Here is a 16,822-nt window from a genome sequence, read left to right as displayed (position 1 = left end):
TAGAAGCTGCAGTGGTGATGGTGGAGGCAATGGTAGCGTTGATAGTGGCGGTGATGGTGGCGGTGATGGTGGCGGTGGTGGTAGAGGCACCTTGATGGTCTGGTAGGAGCCGCTGTAGAGGTGGTTCTGCGAGGCCACGAGCGCCCGTACCCAGTGGTTGAGCCCTGCCAGCTCCTTCTTGAGGTTGAGCTGCACACCGTCGATATCCCACACCTTTGGCGGGCATTCAGGGGGGGGGGGAAGGGGGGGCGGTCAAAGGACTTTGGTTACCACAGCCGCTCCGAGACCACGCCCGCCCTGTGCGTGGTCGATAGTCGGTAAACGTAAAGGGGGGGGAGAATGTGCCCCAAAGTGCGTGCTGTCATCACAAATCGTCCGTTCCCGGTGCCGGGTGGAGGTGCAGAGGCGCGTGCGATGGGGGGGGGGGGGGGGGGGCGCTCACCCGAATGGCCTTGAGCGAGCCGCTGAACAGCATGCCGTTGGCGGCGACCAGCGTGCACACAGGGTTGTGGTGAGCTCGCATCATGCTCACCTTCTGCAGCGTCGGGATGTCCCACACCTTGGTCGCACGGAGCACACGGCAAACGCGTCAAACCGCGGCCGCTCGCCCAATCCGCGTTCTAGCTCATTAACGGCCTCGGTCGTGCGTGCGATGTGGAAACCGGATGATCCTGATTGCTAACTCGTAGTTTTATCTTAATCCTAAGCTTCATCATGACTTAAAGGCTAACAATAACCATAAAACGCACCTGAACTCCTAAGGCTAACCAAAACAGTAAGCGTACCCATCACTCTACACCTAAAAAAAAATCCCTAAGCGTAACCATAACCCTAATCCCAAAGATTCCTCAAATGCCTAAGCATAACCCCTAACCCTAAATCCTACTCACAACGCACATAAGGGAACGTGACCAATCGTTAGCGCTGGCAATGAGCAAGATTAGCTGCACACCGACCCCGACCACTCCTTAACCGTAACCACACGGGCACAAATAAACAGAGATACACAGAGAGAAACAGACATGTACAAGCGGAACAGAGTGAGTTGCATGGAGAGGCATAGAGACACCACGAGAGACGGAGCAACAGAGACAGACACAGGGATCGCCACTCCTGCCCATTGCCCCCACTCACGTCCCCTGTAGGCATGGACATGTCTCGTCTCGCGGGGTGCCGGCCTACATCACACTTGCACTGCAGCCAGACTTACTATTATGTTGTAGTCGGCAGATCCGCTGTAGAGCTTGTTCCTGAAAGAGAAAGCAAAGCGTGCGTTAGTGTGTAGGGTGTTTGCACGTCTGCTTATGTACGCTCGCATGTGTGTGTTTATGTAGGTGCTCGCTAACAGCACTTGCCCCTACAGTCTGTTAAGGCTATACAGGGGATATTTGTCTTTGTTTATTTAGGCGCTCACTAACAGCACTTGCCCTTTGCACCGACGGTCTGTTCAGGCTATATGAGGAATCTTTGTCTTTGTTTTGTGTGTTTACTGGTGTGGGTATACGTGTGTATGTGAGAATGTGTGCATGTGATTCCCGCTCACTGCCAACAGCAATGACAATTATCTGAACCGGTTCTGGGCATCCCCTAAGTCGACTCAACCTCAAATGAGTATCTGGTACGGTGTGTAAACATCACCACAAAGGAGACAAAGGCGGTCGGGCGTGGTGCTGCCCACCCGCCCCCTCGTGTGCCGTGCCGTCCTTCATAGGTGCTCGCTAACTGCACTTGCCCCAACAGTCTGTTAAGGTTATACAGGGGACCTTTGTCTTGAGGCTGTGCAGATGAGCATTTGCTTGTGAACATAACTGTATGCATGTTCGCGTGCATGCTTGCATTAGCAAGCCTTTGCAGGTTCACGCGAGAGCACGTGTGTGTGTGTGTACACACCTGTGTAGGTGCGTGTGCTTGCATGAGCAAGTACGTACGCGTGCATGTGTGTTTATGTCCACCAGTGTATGCGTGCGTGCGTCTGCGTGTCACATCCCGCGATGGACAAAATAACCGTGAAACCGTACACTTTCCATCCAACAGAGGAATGTACCGAACAGCTGGGCATAGCATGAAGCTATGCGGTGGAGGCAGTGTCGTTCTGTGTCTAACGCGCCGCATGGCAACAGCTTTTGCATGGCAGCAGCTTTTCAGTGACGCTAAAAATAGGGCCGCCACGTCCTGGCCGAGATGCAATCCAGCAAAACAAACGACGCCCCACCGCGTGGCTGCACCCTCTCTCGGCTGCCCGACGACGCGAGCCTGCGGCTTGCGCAACACTTTAAAGTTGCGATCTCGGAGCGGCTGCGGTAATAACCAAAGTCTTTTGAACCCCCCCCCGCCCCTCGCCCCGAATGCCCGCCAAAAGTGTGGGACGTCGCCGACGGTTGTGCAGCTCAACCTCGAGGAGGAGTTGGCAGGGCTTGACCACTGGGTGCGGGCGCTGGTGGCCTCGTAGAAACCACCTCTACAGCGGCTCTATTGAGATGCCTCGACCACCACATCACCAACAAAGACAAAGACGCCTTCCGCACCCCCCCCCCCTGTATAGCCTTCAACAGACTGTCGGGGGCAAGTGTGCAGCTAAGTGAGCAGCACCTATGAAGGGGGGAAGAAAAATAAGTTACTTTCAAGCACGCGACTGGAGGTGTCATGGTGTTTCCGGCTGACATGACCAAGCCCCCGCGGCACTAAAATTATTACGGCGAAGAGCCTGACCGCCGTTTTCAAAGCCTTTTATGTCATGAATCAACGCTGCAAACTCGTTGTCGCGACAAGAAGGAGCACGCCAGGCTGGGTATGAGGGGCACTAGAAAGATTGTCTACCCTCGAGTTAGGAGGAGCGCTGAGAGCCGGGGGGGGGGGGGGGGAGCAAGCTGCGAATGCCTGTTGTGCATTCCTTTACAAACAAATTATTTGGCGATGCTGCTGCTGCATTGGCAGTGGTGGCACAAGCAGAATTAACAACACATTCATCAATAGCACAACGTGGCCTTACAACAACAAACATATGTATAGCAGGTGACATTCCTGGTAATAGCCCATCTTCACAGCAAGTAAATCAACAAACTCATTAAATGTTTTCAAACTCGTGGTGCGCTTTGTCGAATGTAGTCCATCTGATTTGTGGCCTTAAACAAAAGTATATAAACTGCGACGTTTTTGGCCAGTAGCCCTCTCATTTTTTCTTAAGGGCCATTGCCCGAAATGTCTTCTATTAAATACCTTTTCTTTTTTACAGCCACAGCGTTATTGACAAATGTGTTGAATTGTATGCCCTCAAGCAGATACCATTTCGACAGTCTACGAGTTAAGAGCCGTTTGTGTTTTCGGTTAGGTTTTTATTGAAGCACCACTGTGCGTGTACATGTGTACAGACACACGTCCCTCTGCTGTGTTGAAGCCTCGGTGATTTCACTCACCCCTGTATGCACAGAGCCAGCACGATGCCGTCATGCCCTTCCAATGTCTTCTGGCACTTATAAGTAGTGCACGTGTCCCACACCTTAGCGACAGACAGACAGCAGTGCCCAACGAGCAACAAAGTAACAATACACCTCCTCGCAATGAACTTTGTCAACCGCCATGACACACCCACTCCAGCAAACGCTCGCTCCAGCAGACACTCGCTCCAACTAAATACTCACTCAAACAGACACTCGCTCCAAGACATTCGCTCCAACTAAACACTCGCTCCAGCAGACACTCGCTCCAACCAACACTCACTCCAGCAAACACTCGCTCCAGAAAAAGAACACTCGCTCCAAGACATTCGCTCCAACTAAACACTCGCTCCAACCAACACTCTCTCCAGCAAACATCCGCTCCAGCAGACACTCGCTCCAGAAAAAGAACACTCGCTCCAACTAAACACTCGCTCAAGCAGACACTCGCGCTACCACACACCTTGATGGTCTTGTCGGACGATCCGCTGAACAGCAGGTCCCCTCCGACGTGCACACAAAGGCACCACACGGGTCCCTGGTGGCCCACGAAGGTGCCCTTGCATTTGAAGATCTGCTGGGGATCATAAGCTGCACACCAGAGATTACTTCATGAGTAAGAGCTCCTCTGCAGAAGGCGGTCATAACTGTCCAACAGCAGGTCTCCTCCTTCTCAGACAAGATAAGATGACCATAAGATAATGCCTCCTACATATATTTTTTAAACAATACGTGTTTGCAACCATAAGAGGTTTTATTTGGGTTAGAGCGTGTAACTATAAATGTGTCGTTAAAACTGACACCACCCAACACAGCCAATTAGTAAGGTTTGTCACGTAAACAGAACATGCCAATTCGTCCTAGGATAGCACAGTGGTGTGTTGTAGACCAAATCCACAACAATAACAATCGGAGTATGACGTTTTGCCAGTAATAACAACTAGCATCATCAGGCGACAGCCAGACACATTTATATTTAGGCGATCTCATCCAAAAAAAACCTATATTATGGATATCGGTCACGAAAGTTAACGTGTTAAACTGACGTGTTTGCAAATTGAGCTGATAAAAAAAAGTCGTTGATATTCACATGGGGAATGTCGTGAACGTATGAATAATACATTTTTCGTATATTTTTCAAAATCGTATTCCAATTGTGCTATCAGCACCATATCATGAGATGGAGAGAAAAACAATCCAATTCGGAAATCTCCCAGAGCAGCACTCCACAACCATGAATGGTCCGCAAAAGGTGCAATCACAGAACTATTTCTGAGATCCCTTCAAGTGACCTCTTATCCACATTAACGGTGATACATTCTCCCTCATTCCCTGACTGCAATAAATAGAGATATCCGTTGCAAAGCAGTACAAAAAGAATATTACATCATGGAATGTTATTTTCTTTTAAGGTGGTGTTATTTAGTCTTCAGCGTTGGAATTTAACGCGATTATTTTTTTGTGTGCAGTCGTTGGTTACTGGGCTAAGACCATCAACTCGCTAGACTTGAGAACAGAGGTTACATCCAGTCGGGATCAAACCCCAGATTAAATCCTGACATCTCAACCATTACAAATCAGTGCCTCTGCTATGCTATTCGCCCCCCCCCCCCCGATCCACCCAGACACCTCCAAGATGTGTCAATCGCTCTCACGGTCTTTACATGCGATGGGATGTCACCGTCCAAACATGCAGTTACGTACGCACGTACGCAGAACTTCGTTCGCACCTTACATAGCCGACCGTGCTAATCGGAGGCGCGGTCACAATGCTCGTATTGTGTACATTCCTAACACGGATAGACAGTGTTGCGCGTTTATTGTGGAAGCACGTACATCCCAGGACGCCCATGTTGAGCCGATCGTTGATGTGAGACATCTCATCCTGCGGAAGAAAAAAATATATAAGCGGAGAGAGCTGTTAACATGGTCCCTAAAAGAACGCAACACAACCAGCACTTACTAATTCAATAAATGACCTCATAAGCCAGGAATGGTAGCAAGTGGCTCTGGAGCTGGGAGCGGTAGTCTAGCGGTTAGCGCACTGCGCTACGAACCCGGCAACCCGAGTTCGATTCCCGCTCACGGCCAACACCAGTGAAAAACCAGTCATGGTTCTCTCCAAGGTTGACTTAGCCTGAAATAAAGTACCCAGTGCGATGAAGGCTGGAACGTCACTCTTGTGACGTGCCGCCCTTCATAAGTGCCCGCTAACAGCACTTGCCAACAGTTTGTTAAAGCTTTACGGAGGAATTTTGTCTTTTTAGGGGCAAGAGGTTGCAGACCACAGAGATATGCGAGACTAATTAAATCCGCCAGGGCTGCGAGTCTACGTTGTTTTGCGATCCTAATTTAAACCCAAGTCTACCTTGCAAAAGAGGCTGCTCATGTCAATGGCCTTGAACGTGGCTAAAAAGAGGTCACTGGACCATGGACTCTGCATACCTGAATTGGCTATGGCTGTCATTTTGTGTGCTACTGGACATCTGTGAAAAAGAGCTTCATCGCTCATTGGATTCTTCCCGTCTAAATAAATATTCTGATAAAGATTCTGACTCACGCTTAGCAGGGTGGTATCTCTACGGAACTCCATCAGCTCTTCGCCCAGCTTCGTCTGATTTTCATGTAGCATGTCTGTGTGTAAACATACGCATCATACACACACAATAAACAGTAATGATATCGTATATATTAGGGATGTCATCGATGAAAGTGTGTGTTTTAAGCTTACGATACCATCATTTGTGTAGTTAGACTGATTTCGAGTCATACATGTTTACATACATATTTTCAAATACCACTGATGATTCTATATATTCAGTCGCACAGACACAGTGCATCCATTCATCAACATCAATTGTTATGGTCACAACACATGCGTCAAATCCCAAATCGTGAAAATTCAATGAATGACAAGAGGGGCGATTGGTTACAACCTTAAACGTTGATTTCAACGCTCGCTATCAGATTGTGCATTCAAGATTACTAAATTAGTTTTAACTCGTAATGCACGGCTGCCGCCACTGCATTCGCTCGCTGGCAGAGGGAGAATGACTCGGAGGAGCGAGGAACTGCACGGAGAAGTGGAAGGCAGCCACACCGTGGGTCTGTTCTTACAAATGCCCAAGCTCTGTGGTCTTCTATATGTTGAGGCGTTATCGGCCAAATAATGAGCATTCATACATGTGGGAGGAAACCGGAGCACGCGGAGAAAACCCACACGTGCGAGGGGGCAACACTCTATCCCCATACAGATAGAACAGGTGGGAGTTCGCATACGGTGTACCGCCTTCTCCTGGCGAGCCAGGGAATGGGCACCTTGACGCCCACGGAAAGGGAGTTTCTCACAGCAATTGTGTGTTCCACCAACCCTCGCCTCCACAGTGCTGGATTGCAGATGTGTGCCCATTTTATCTGGTCGCTGAATTTGCTATCCAGCGGCAGATTGATAAAGAGCAGTAAATAATTACTTCAGTGTGTTTGCGCGTACCTATATATGTAGGTGGGAAGCGGTTGCGTAGCGGTTTGCGCGCTGTGCTATTAATCCGGTGACCCGAGTTCGATTCCCGTTCACGGCCAACACCAGTGATATACATCTGACCATGTCCGAGGCCTCTCCGAGGTCGACTAAGCCTCAAATGAGTCCCTAGTGCGATGTGTAAATATTGCCCAAGGTGGTCGGGTGTGGTGCTGGCTACCCACCCCCTCATGCGCCATTCATAGATGCTCGCTAACTTGCCCGATAAGTCCGTTCAAAGGCTATACAGGGTATCTTTCCCTTTGTGTGTGTGTCTGTATATATAATGACACGAGTTAAAAAAAACACAGACGGCCAGTCAGACAGACAGACAGGCAGTTATCTACTCCAAGGAGCTGGTCAGCTATCCATCAGGAGACAGACAGACAGCTGGACAACCGCCCCCTTCCCCGACAACCCTCTCGCGCCCCAGACACCCCCCCTCCCATTCCCCCTCCCCGTGCACGCCCCCCCACCCCACCCACCCCTCACCAAATTTGACGTCGACCGACTTCTCGAGCTGCTCGAGGCGCTCGGCGAGGCGGCCCAGCATGCTCCGCAGGAAGGCGAGCTCCTGGTCGCGCTGCGTCAGCGACAGCCGCATCTCGCCAAAGCGCTCCTCGCACGCGCGCAGGTAATCGCTCACCGCCTCGTACCGGCAGCGCGACAGGTGCGCCGGCACCGTGTCGTCGTTCCCCACGAAGTCGCACCTGTGTGTGTGTGCGTGCGTGTGCGCGGTGGTGCAGCGGTTATAGCTCGCTGCGCTACAAACCCGGCGACCCGTGTTCTATTCTCGCTCACGGCCAACATTGGTGACAATTATCTGAATGAAACCAGGCCTGGGCCTCCCCCTAGGTCGACTCAGCCTCAAATTAGTGTGTAAAATCCTCGCCACTGGGCACACAAAGGCGGTCGAGTGTGGTGCTGGCTACCCACCCCCTCGTGTACTTTGCTGGGCTTCATAGGTTCTTGCTAACAGCACTTGGCCCAACAGGCCATACGGGGGATATTTGCCTTTTGTGCAGGGAGTGGTAATGTAGCGGGTAGCGCGCTGCGTTACGAACCCGGCGACCAGAGTTCGATTCCTGCTCACGGCCACCACCAGTGACGATACACATACGTACATTAAACCGCGGCATCAGCATCCCTTAGAGGGCAAGGCTGTGGCACATTATACAGACGTGGGTTTGTGAGATCAACAGTCTTCATGCTCTACTGAACGAGCATAAGTACCCATATTCACAGGTAATTCTGTACATGAGCGTGCTTGCACTTACAACTGGATTTTGTGTGCACGCCTGTGTAGATGCGCGCGGCGTGCACACACCCACCCGTTCCGCATGTGCACGTGTATCTTGAATCCGAGCGTACACGTGCGTGCGTGTGTGTAGACGCACCCGTACTTGGCGTGCGGACACTTGATGTGCTTGCACTCGCGCAGGTGGGCCTCTAGGTTAGTCCAGAGCAACGGGGGGCAGTCGGGGTTGTTGGGGCATTGAACGGGACGGTATTCGCAGGTCTCCTCGTGCTCCCTGCGGGCGTCACCAACAAGAGCAACACTTACAACAACAAACCACCACCGCCACGGGTGTTACCAAAACCACAACCACCACCAACAACAACCGTCACTGCCATTACCACCACCACCACCATCTACAACAACCGCTACTGTCGTTGCCACCACTATCACCACCACTGCTACCAACGACAACCTCCACTGCCGTTAGCACCACAACCACTACCAACACCAACAATAACCACTACTGTTGCTACCAACACCAACAACCACCAGGAATAGCAACCAACCTGACCATCATGACCCGACCACTAACACCACGAACAACCTTCGCCGTGACCATCACCATTAGTACAAAAACAATCATCGCCACCACCACCACCACCACCACAACCTCCACCAACAACAACCACTGCATACGGGTCGATCCTGCGTGCATTTGACCAAAGCGCGTCGGTTTTCAAGTCGTGCCCACACCCGCGCGCATTCCATCTCGCTTCTCGGCAGTGCCCGTACTTGCGTAGGCACAGCTTGATGGTGATGGGGCAGCCCTGGGGGTCCGATTCGTAGTCGTAGGACCCCGACGGCCGGAAGAGGGGGGCGGCCGTGGCGCCCAGTGGGGTGCCCGCAGGGCGGCACCCGTACTTGCAGCGGACCTCGAGCTCGCCTACCTGCTCCGCCACGGCGATGTTGCTCACCACCACGCTCAGCTTGGCCAGGTCGGCCGGGCACTTGTCTGCGCGTTCGGCAAGATGCAATCGTACAACGCAAGCCTCGAGTCATAAGAGTACGTCGGTTTTCCAGCCCGTCACGACTGCCTATAGACATGGTGCACGAGGGGATCGTGTTTCAGGTTTACAGGTTTCGCCTCGCTCTTTGCGGTAGTAGGCGCCTTCCAAAAAAAAGGGCGCACAAAGCGAAACCGCACAAGGATACACACAGTATACACACACACACACAGAATACACACACAGTATATACACACACACACACACAGAATACACACACAGTATACACACACAGAATACACACACAGTATACACACACAGAATACACACACACACAGAATACACACACAGTATACACACACACACAGAATACACACACAGTATACACACACACACACAGTATACACACACACACAGAATACACACACAGTATACACACACACACAGAATACACACACAGTATACACACACACAGAATACACACACAGTATACACACACACACAGAATACACACACAGTATACACACACACACAGAATACACACACAGTATACACACACACACACAGAATACACACAAAGTACACACACACACACACACAGAATACACACACAGTATACACACACACACACAGAATACACACACAGTACACACACACACAGAAGACACACACAGTATACACACACACACACACAGAATACACACACAGTACACACACACACAGAATACACACACAGTACACACACACACACACAGAATACACACACAGTACACACACACACACACAGAATACACACACAGTACACACACACACACACAGTACACACGATGTTGCCCCACATCCGACCGCATACCGACATGAGTGAATTCAAACCTGCATCATACAGCGCATTTCGGGAAGAAATAGGTTAGCCGCATCTACGCGAAATCACATAGACTGAACCCGCATTGAGCGAGGGAAACTTGTATTTTGTGTAACCAGGTGATAGCTCAAGGAACCAGGATAATCTCATTGACAACAGTGACCTGGAGCCCTAGTCTGCCAGGAGATGGTAATGACTGAAATGTATCACAATTGAATAATTTTGCGGTTAATTTTCGAATTTGGCAAAATTTGAACCCTGACGCCGGCACACAAGTGGCCCCGTTCTTGCGAACGGACCTCACGGGATCTTCAAAATCCACTGTGAAGCAGATGGTGCGTATAATTAGTGGCTGTTACAGGCCCGGTAATAATCAGGGCGGCCCCAGGATTCGAACCGTGAACCTGTTGCAACAAGCGGCAAACGTGCTCACGTTGGGAGCATGAAAATGACCCTGCCCTCCAGCACCATAACCAGCCAACGCTGTCTCTCCAGCACTGATGTATACACATCGCACCAGGTACTTCATTTAGGCCTAGGGGAGACCTAGAACCCCTTTTCTACCATGTGCCACCGATGTTAGCCGTGGCTTGAAATCGAATCCACCAGGCTGGTAGTGCAACGCGCTAACCACTACGCCGGTGCTCCCCACAGTTACACGTGCGCAGACAACGCAGCGTCTTAAACCTACTTACACACCGACGGCTACAAGATACAGATGCAGAGCAATGGGCTTGATTGCTAAAATGTTCGTCGTCGTGCGTGGTCGATTGTACGGTAAATGCTTACCGGCCGTCAGGGTGCATTTTCGACAAAACGTGTGCTGTTAAGACGAGAAGAAGGCACACAGAGTGGAGAGAATATTAACGACAAGGATGACCACGTCACCAAAGCATTACCCAACTATTTAACGATGAGATCGGCTAATGCGCAGGAGCCAGATTGATTGCTGCGTCCCAAGACTGTGAGAGGCAGTGCCGGTTTGAGGAGGCGGCCTTTATCCCAGCAGTTGGGACAGAACATGGCCGACGAGAGTCACGAAGACGGAGTTTACGAATGGGATCCGGCGAGCCCAGCAGCCGCGTTCACGACAACGTTGCATCACGACCGCGATCTCGAATGTTGACCATTCATCGACCCATATCATAGGGGTTGAACTCGTCAAGTGCTGAACTCATCATTTTGCGCGCGGTTGCAGGTTACATTGCTCAGTCGGTGTCAGCCACTGAGGGAGTGACGGGTTTATTTTTAACTCCTATTGCTGTATGCCCCCTGTACCTTGCCCATCCCTTTGTCAAGTGCACCGATGCCTACTTTATTGAGGGCGATATTGGCACGTAAAATAATGATTGATCGATTTATTGAAGTGCCCTGTAACAACGGACGGGACTCGAACCCAAACCCTGAGGCGGGGTGCGGCGATGGCGTGATGGCGTGATGGCGACGCAGCTCACGTACCCCGCAGGTGGTGATGACGGGATCGCGGTAGACGCGCCCGCACAGCTGGCAAGTGAGCTTCCCCGACGGCTGATCCACGAACACCAGTGGCTCCTGAGAGATATCGGGGGCGGCGATGAAAGAGGACAAGGGTTAAGAGTTTGGGTTGGTGTTACAGTTAGAGGTTAGGGCTTGGATTCAGGGTTAGTTATAGGGTTAAGTGTTCGGTTAGGAATAGGGTTAGGTCTAGATTTGAAGCTTTCGTGACTGCAAGGATTCATACTCTTTGTTTTTTTTTTTCGGTAAAGTACCTACGTAGGTACCTATGTGACTTGACCGAAAAAAAACCAAAGAATAGGGTTAGGCTTAGTGTTCACGTAGGTACCTATGTGACTTTACTGAAAAAAAAAACAAAGAATAGGGTTAGGGTTAGTGTTCAAGTTAAGTTACAGTTTAGGGGTTTTAGGTTAATGTTAGAATTAGGTTAGCGCTTGGGTGTAGGGGTTAGCATGAGGTTATTGCTTTTAAAACTGGAAAATGCGGAAAGTCTCACTGCACAGGTTCCCCAGAGCTGGCGTCTTAGATTGAGGCGGAGATTATAACTTGAGTTACATTCAGGTTTTTAGGTGGAGCTCTGTTAATTTTTGGGGTCATTATTAGTGTTGTTGTCAGCTGCGGTGGGAGAGTGTTGTGTATGGGTTACCAAGGTTTATATTTACAATAGTGTTAGGATTAATGATCGGATTAATCCAATTCTCTTTTTTCACCTCCGCTTTGAATAACAGTGTCACCTTGACAACCCTCCCTGTTTCCGGAGCAACAACTTTCCCTGCACTCACCTGCTGCTCCTCCTCCTCGGGACCGTGCAGGGAAAACGTGGAGCGAATCGAGAGCGTGGACTCGGAGTGCAGAGAGTGCACGGAGATGGCAGAGTCTGACCGCCTGGATCCAGTTCCGGGATGCTTGAGTTGCCGAACGAAGAAAAAACAACAAAGAGTCAAAAATTTACTTAATAAAATACGTAATGAATGTTAACATCGTTTTCATACAAATTCCTCTTACATTTTCAATAATATCAGCTCTTTATATTCATACATATGCACACCCTGGATGAATCTCAAGACTCTTGTCCAGGAGGTGTCCTCTTTAAAGTGTTTGGGCATTGACTTTCTCTCCAACATGTGACGATCCGCTGAACTGCGAGGGGCCTGAATCGTTACACGTCTCCTGCCTCGACCCCCCCCCCCCCCTGCCAACCGCAACCCCCTGAGTCTGCCACGTGGGAGGACGCGATCGTTCCTCCCCTAGGGCCCCCCCCTCACCCTCACCCCCCTCCCCCCATCCCTGTGATGCCGTCGTCTATGCCGTGGGAGAGGTGGGGGGGGGGTGCCAGTGTCCTCATTCGCCCGTACCGGTTCTCCGTCTCGTGTCGGGTGACTATTCGCGGGCCCTGCTGCCGCGGCGCTCGTCCTGTGCTGTGTGAACGAGCAGCTGTTGTCAGCTGCGGTGGGAGAAGACGTCAAGGAAGGGGGTGAGGGGAGAGACACGCAGAGTGGAAAAGGGGAAGGGGGTAACAACAAATGTTTGTGAATCACGTGGCCCCTGTCTGGTAGATACAAGCCTAAGGCTGTCCTCTGCCCCCCGGCTATCCGATACAAGCTTGAAGTTCTGCTAGTGACGCAGAAGACCCACGTTGGTATCTGATGCTCAAAGGCTCAACGTGTGCGTGATCTCAGTTTACTAACATTGCAGCATTGATGCGATGCAGTAAAAAGTCTCGCATTGAAATCGCTGGGGACTCTGGTACAGGCGGATTTGTGAAAAGGTGAACATCTAGAGCAGATAAAAGTTACACCGCTATGCACAAAATATTGCACTGCGTGTGGGCAGCTGATTGATCGTTGGATATGCAAATTTGCACTTCATTAAACTGTGTCGGGGTGGCGAAACAGCGATGGCACCAGGACCATAATCACATGCTTGGCTCTGACTGTAAAAGTCGTATTGATGAGCCGATGCACGCTGCTGCAGAAAAATGTTCACGTTTACCTTTGATATAACATCCAAATGTTTCTGCTCGCGATATTTTCAATTCTTTGTACGATATGGAATTGCGTCATATAGCGTTTTCGTTTTTTTGTTTGTTCCGATTGCCGTTTTCCTTCGTTGCTGTACTTTGTTTTGGTTTGTGGTTTGCTTTGGCAATTCTTTTGACCCAGGTCACTACACTCTTGCAAATGAGACTATACCCTGCTCCCTAGACGTCTCACCCGGTTTAAACAAAATAACATTGAACGGAAGCTGCACACACCGTGACGATCTCTTTGCGACTCCGCCCCAAACCCACCACCTCGATTGCAGAGCTCTACGCGGAACGCCGACTGTCCCCCCCCCCCACCCCCGTTGCAACCAAGTCAACGAGAGAGGAGGGGTCAATGAAACGCGTCTCTCCCTGCGAAACCCGAGGCGTGACTCCAGGCAGAGCTGGATTCGGTTTAACGAGCGCTTTTATAGAGCCGCGCCGTTCTTGCAAAATGCATCTCACAACACTCGGAGGTGTGCGTATATATTATCCCTTTCCCGTTCCAAGACGTCTGCAAGTTGCAGGGCGGGGTGTCCCGTTCGCCGCCGATACTCAGAACGTGCGACCGGTTCGCGTTAATTTTATTTAGAGAGGCTTAGCACCGTTGTTTTTAAAGACACTGTACTGACCGCAGAGAACTCTAGTGACACGACCGCACTCTGATAGTTGGCGCCAAACCGTGCCACCACAAACCCTCCTACGTGGCTATTTTCTTCCGTTTCAATTCCGCAAGGTTCACATCACCGAAGCGTTAACAGTTTTTGGTAGCACCGTCTTTGCACATTCAACTCTGGTCTCTTTAGTGGTTAATCACCACTCGTGCCCGACACTAAACACTCAAGTGTTATTTATTACGGTTAGCGCATGTGTGGATTTTAAATGTCATAGAAATATGAATGCTACGCTAAATCAAAGTTCAAACGAACAAAACCATTTTAACGTTGGCACATTACCGGTAGTTAATACTCACAGCGATGCCAAGGCTTTAATTACAAAGTTACCTATAGGATTTACCACAGTGCTGAAAAATTGTGTTTCAAGCGTTACAAAGCTGTATATATATTTACTCTTTTGTGGGGAGGCGGGAGACGAGGGGGGCATCCTCAGAATCGGGAGGCCCCGGGCTGCTGCCCCTGAAGTATCCCCGGAATGAATCGGAGCCCCTGCGCGACTCGAAGGGCGCTCGAGGGCTTGGACAGGGCGAGTGGCATGGGGCGGTTGTGCCGCATCTGTGCACCATGGACGTGGCCGCTCTCCCCTTTTATAGACACGGCCCGGCCGGCCGGCTGCCCTCCCCACGCGCGGCGAGACGGCAAAAGCAACAAAAAACAAAAAATCCCCACGCTCGCCTGCAATAAATAATAATCAAAATTTGCAGCCCCATTTGTTCATCCACTGTTGTTGGATGAATGCTTCCCTACGCAGGTGTCAGACGTGGGGGGGGGGGTTGCTTTGACCGTTCTTTACCACGCAAGATATGGATTGTGGCCCAGGACTGGTCAGGATATCACTGCGTTTTTTACGGACGTGGCCGCGGGGGGATCGAAATCAGGTCCACAAGGACTATATCAGTGATCCGCCGCTACACTGGCATGTACACCGTGAATATACGGTCATGTCAGACGTAAAAGCGACCTCGCTGCTTCCACGAGCCATGGATGTATGTTGAATTTTTCTCGCACCGTACGTAGCCAACCATGCTAATCGGAGGTACGGGGGAAGGACAACAAACTAAACACAAAAATCAGTTATAAAGAAATTAGTTTTCAATTTAGATTTGAAAGTGCATAGGTCCAGCGGTTTCCTAACAGCGGAAGGAAGAGCGTTCTGGATGGCCGCAGAAGCGCATCTGAAGCGATGCCGCCTATCCTGAGCAATTGAGATTCCACAAAGCGGTGGACGTTTTGTTTGATGCTTATTTAGTTTTGTTTGATGATCATTTAAGAATGTGTCACATGCACAGCAGCTTTATTCGCTCCCAGGGAGAGAAAGAGAGAGAGGGCAGAAAGAACGATTTAGAGGTGTGGGAAACCCCAGACAAGCGACAAGGCAGCCAGGACCGGTGCGAGCAACAACGGCCTGAGCTTTGTGGTTCTTCCATCGCAAATTGTTCTCAACCAGGAAAAATCTGAGCTGGCTCGGTTTTAATTGTTTTAGTGTGCCTATATAACAACAGCTGCCGCCGTTCGCCACCAAGTGGTGGTGGCGTCACCACAGGACTTGTGCCAGGCTCGGAGAACATTGTGTTTGTGTTAGCATACAAGTATACCTTACATAGTCCAATGTATACAAACACAGGAACATAAGGGCGCAGCGGTGGAGTGGTTGGCACAGTGGTCTGTGCACTGCGCCATCAACCTGCCAACCCAAGTTCAATTCCTGACACCAGAACCAGAATCCTGGGCACTCCCCCTTTCCTTCACCAACCCGAACTGACCAGCATGGTGAAGTATGGTCAAACCACCCCCGTTACCCACACAGCATGGAGGCTTTCATCCAATAGTGGGCTGTAAATTATTATTCATTATTGGGGCAAGTGCCGGCAAGGTACATGACGGGGTGGGTGGCCAGCACCACCCCGACCACCTTTGTGTCCCCGGCGGCAATGTTTGCATACTGCACCAGGTACTCATTTGAGGTTAATTCTACCTAGGGGAGGCCCAGTACTAGTTCAGTTAATCACCGGTGTTGGCCGTGAGCGGGAATTGAACTCGGGTCGCCGGATTTTGTAGCGCAGCGCGCTAACCACTACACCGCCGCTCCCCCACACACACACACACACGTAGACATGCAGCACTGTATATGCATAAACACACATATAAACACACGTTCACACTGGCAGGGTAGAACACGCAAGGGAAACGGAGGAGAGATGTGCGTAGAGAATGAGTCCTCTGTTCTCGCGGCAAAACTCGCCGCTTTTTTTTCCGTTGGCCTTTTTTCCACTGCTCCATCTGGTTCCCATTAACATCTGCTGCAAACTCACAGCCAAGTGCGACTTGTTTAACCCAGAGTAACTCAAGCTACGCGAGAATTCTCCTCCGCGTGGCGCCAAATTTAATTAGGAAATTAAGATGGCTTTATGAATAATATTTTAACATTCTTGTGCAACATACGTGTCCATGTATTTGAATCACGAACGTGTACGAAAGCACAACATCGAATCGAAATGCAAAGGGTAAAAAGTTGATAAAATCCCAAGGGTTCGCGACTCCATGCATGCCTAACTACCACCTTCCATAGGA

At 50.5% G+C, this 16,822-nt stretch overlaps 1 protein-coding gene across 2 annotated transcripts in view; it reads right to left on the bottom strand.

Annotated features, from left to right (window-relative positions):
• The window catches only part of LOC116949629 (E3 ubiquitin-protein ligase TRAF7-like), a 45,467-nt gene that overhangs the window by 6,638 nt on the left and 22,007 nt on the right, over window positions 1-16,822 (bottom strand). For both annotated transcript variants that reach the window (XM_032967141.2, XM_032967142.2), the window contains exons 4-17: window positions 12,907-12,995; window positions 12,334-12,456; window positions 11,516-11,608; window positions 10,847-10,880; window positions 8,984-9,203; window positions 8,349-8,483; window positions 7,444-7,661; window positions 5,995-6,068; window positions 5,271-5,319; window positions 3,898-4,025; window positions 3,414-3,496; window positions 1,211-1,250; window positions 443-559; window positions 91-213 (exon numbers count right to left, since the gene is read on the bottom strand). In XM_032967141.2, the coding sequence (XP_032823032.1) occupies window positions 91-213; window positions 443-559; window positions 1,211-1,250; window positions 3,414-3,496; window positions 3,898-4,025; window positions 5,271-5,319; window positions 5,995-6,068; window positions 7,444-7,661; window positions 8,349-8,483; window positions 8,984-9,203; window positions 10,847-10,880; window positions 11,516-11,608; window positions 12,334-12,456; window positions 12,907-12,995 (1,526 nt within the window). The remainder of the gene's footprint in view (window positions 1-90; window positions 214-442; window positions 560-1,210; window positions 1,251-3,413; window positions 3,497-3,897; window positions 4,026-5,270; window positions 5,320-5,994; window positions 6,069-7,443; window positions 7,662-8,348; window positions 8,484-8,983; window positions 9,204-10,846; window positions 10,881-11,515; window positions 11,609-12,333; window positions 12,457-12,906; window positions 12,996-16,822) is intronic.

This window comes from Petromyzon marinus, chromosome 37 (assembly GCF_048934315.1).
Source record: "Petromyzon marinus isolate PM22_M1 ecotype Great Lakes invasive population chromosome 37, UKy_Petmar_22M1.pri1.0, whole genome shotgun sequence".
Lineage (NCBI taxonomy): Eukaryota > Metazoa > Chordata > Hyperoartia > Petromyzontiformes > Petromyzontidae > Petromyzon > Petromyzon marinus.
This window is presented reverse-complemented; position numbering and strand designations above follow the sequence as displayed.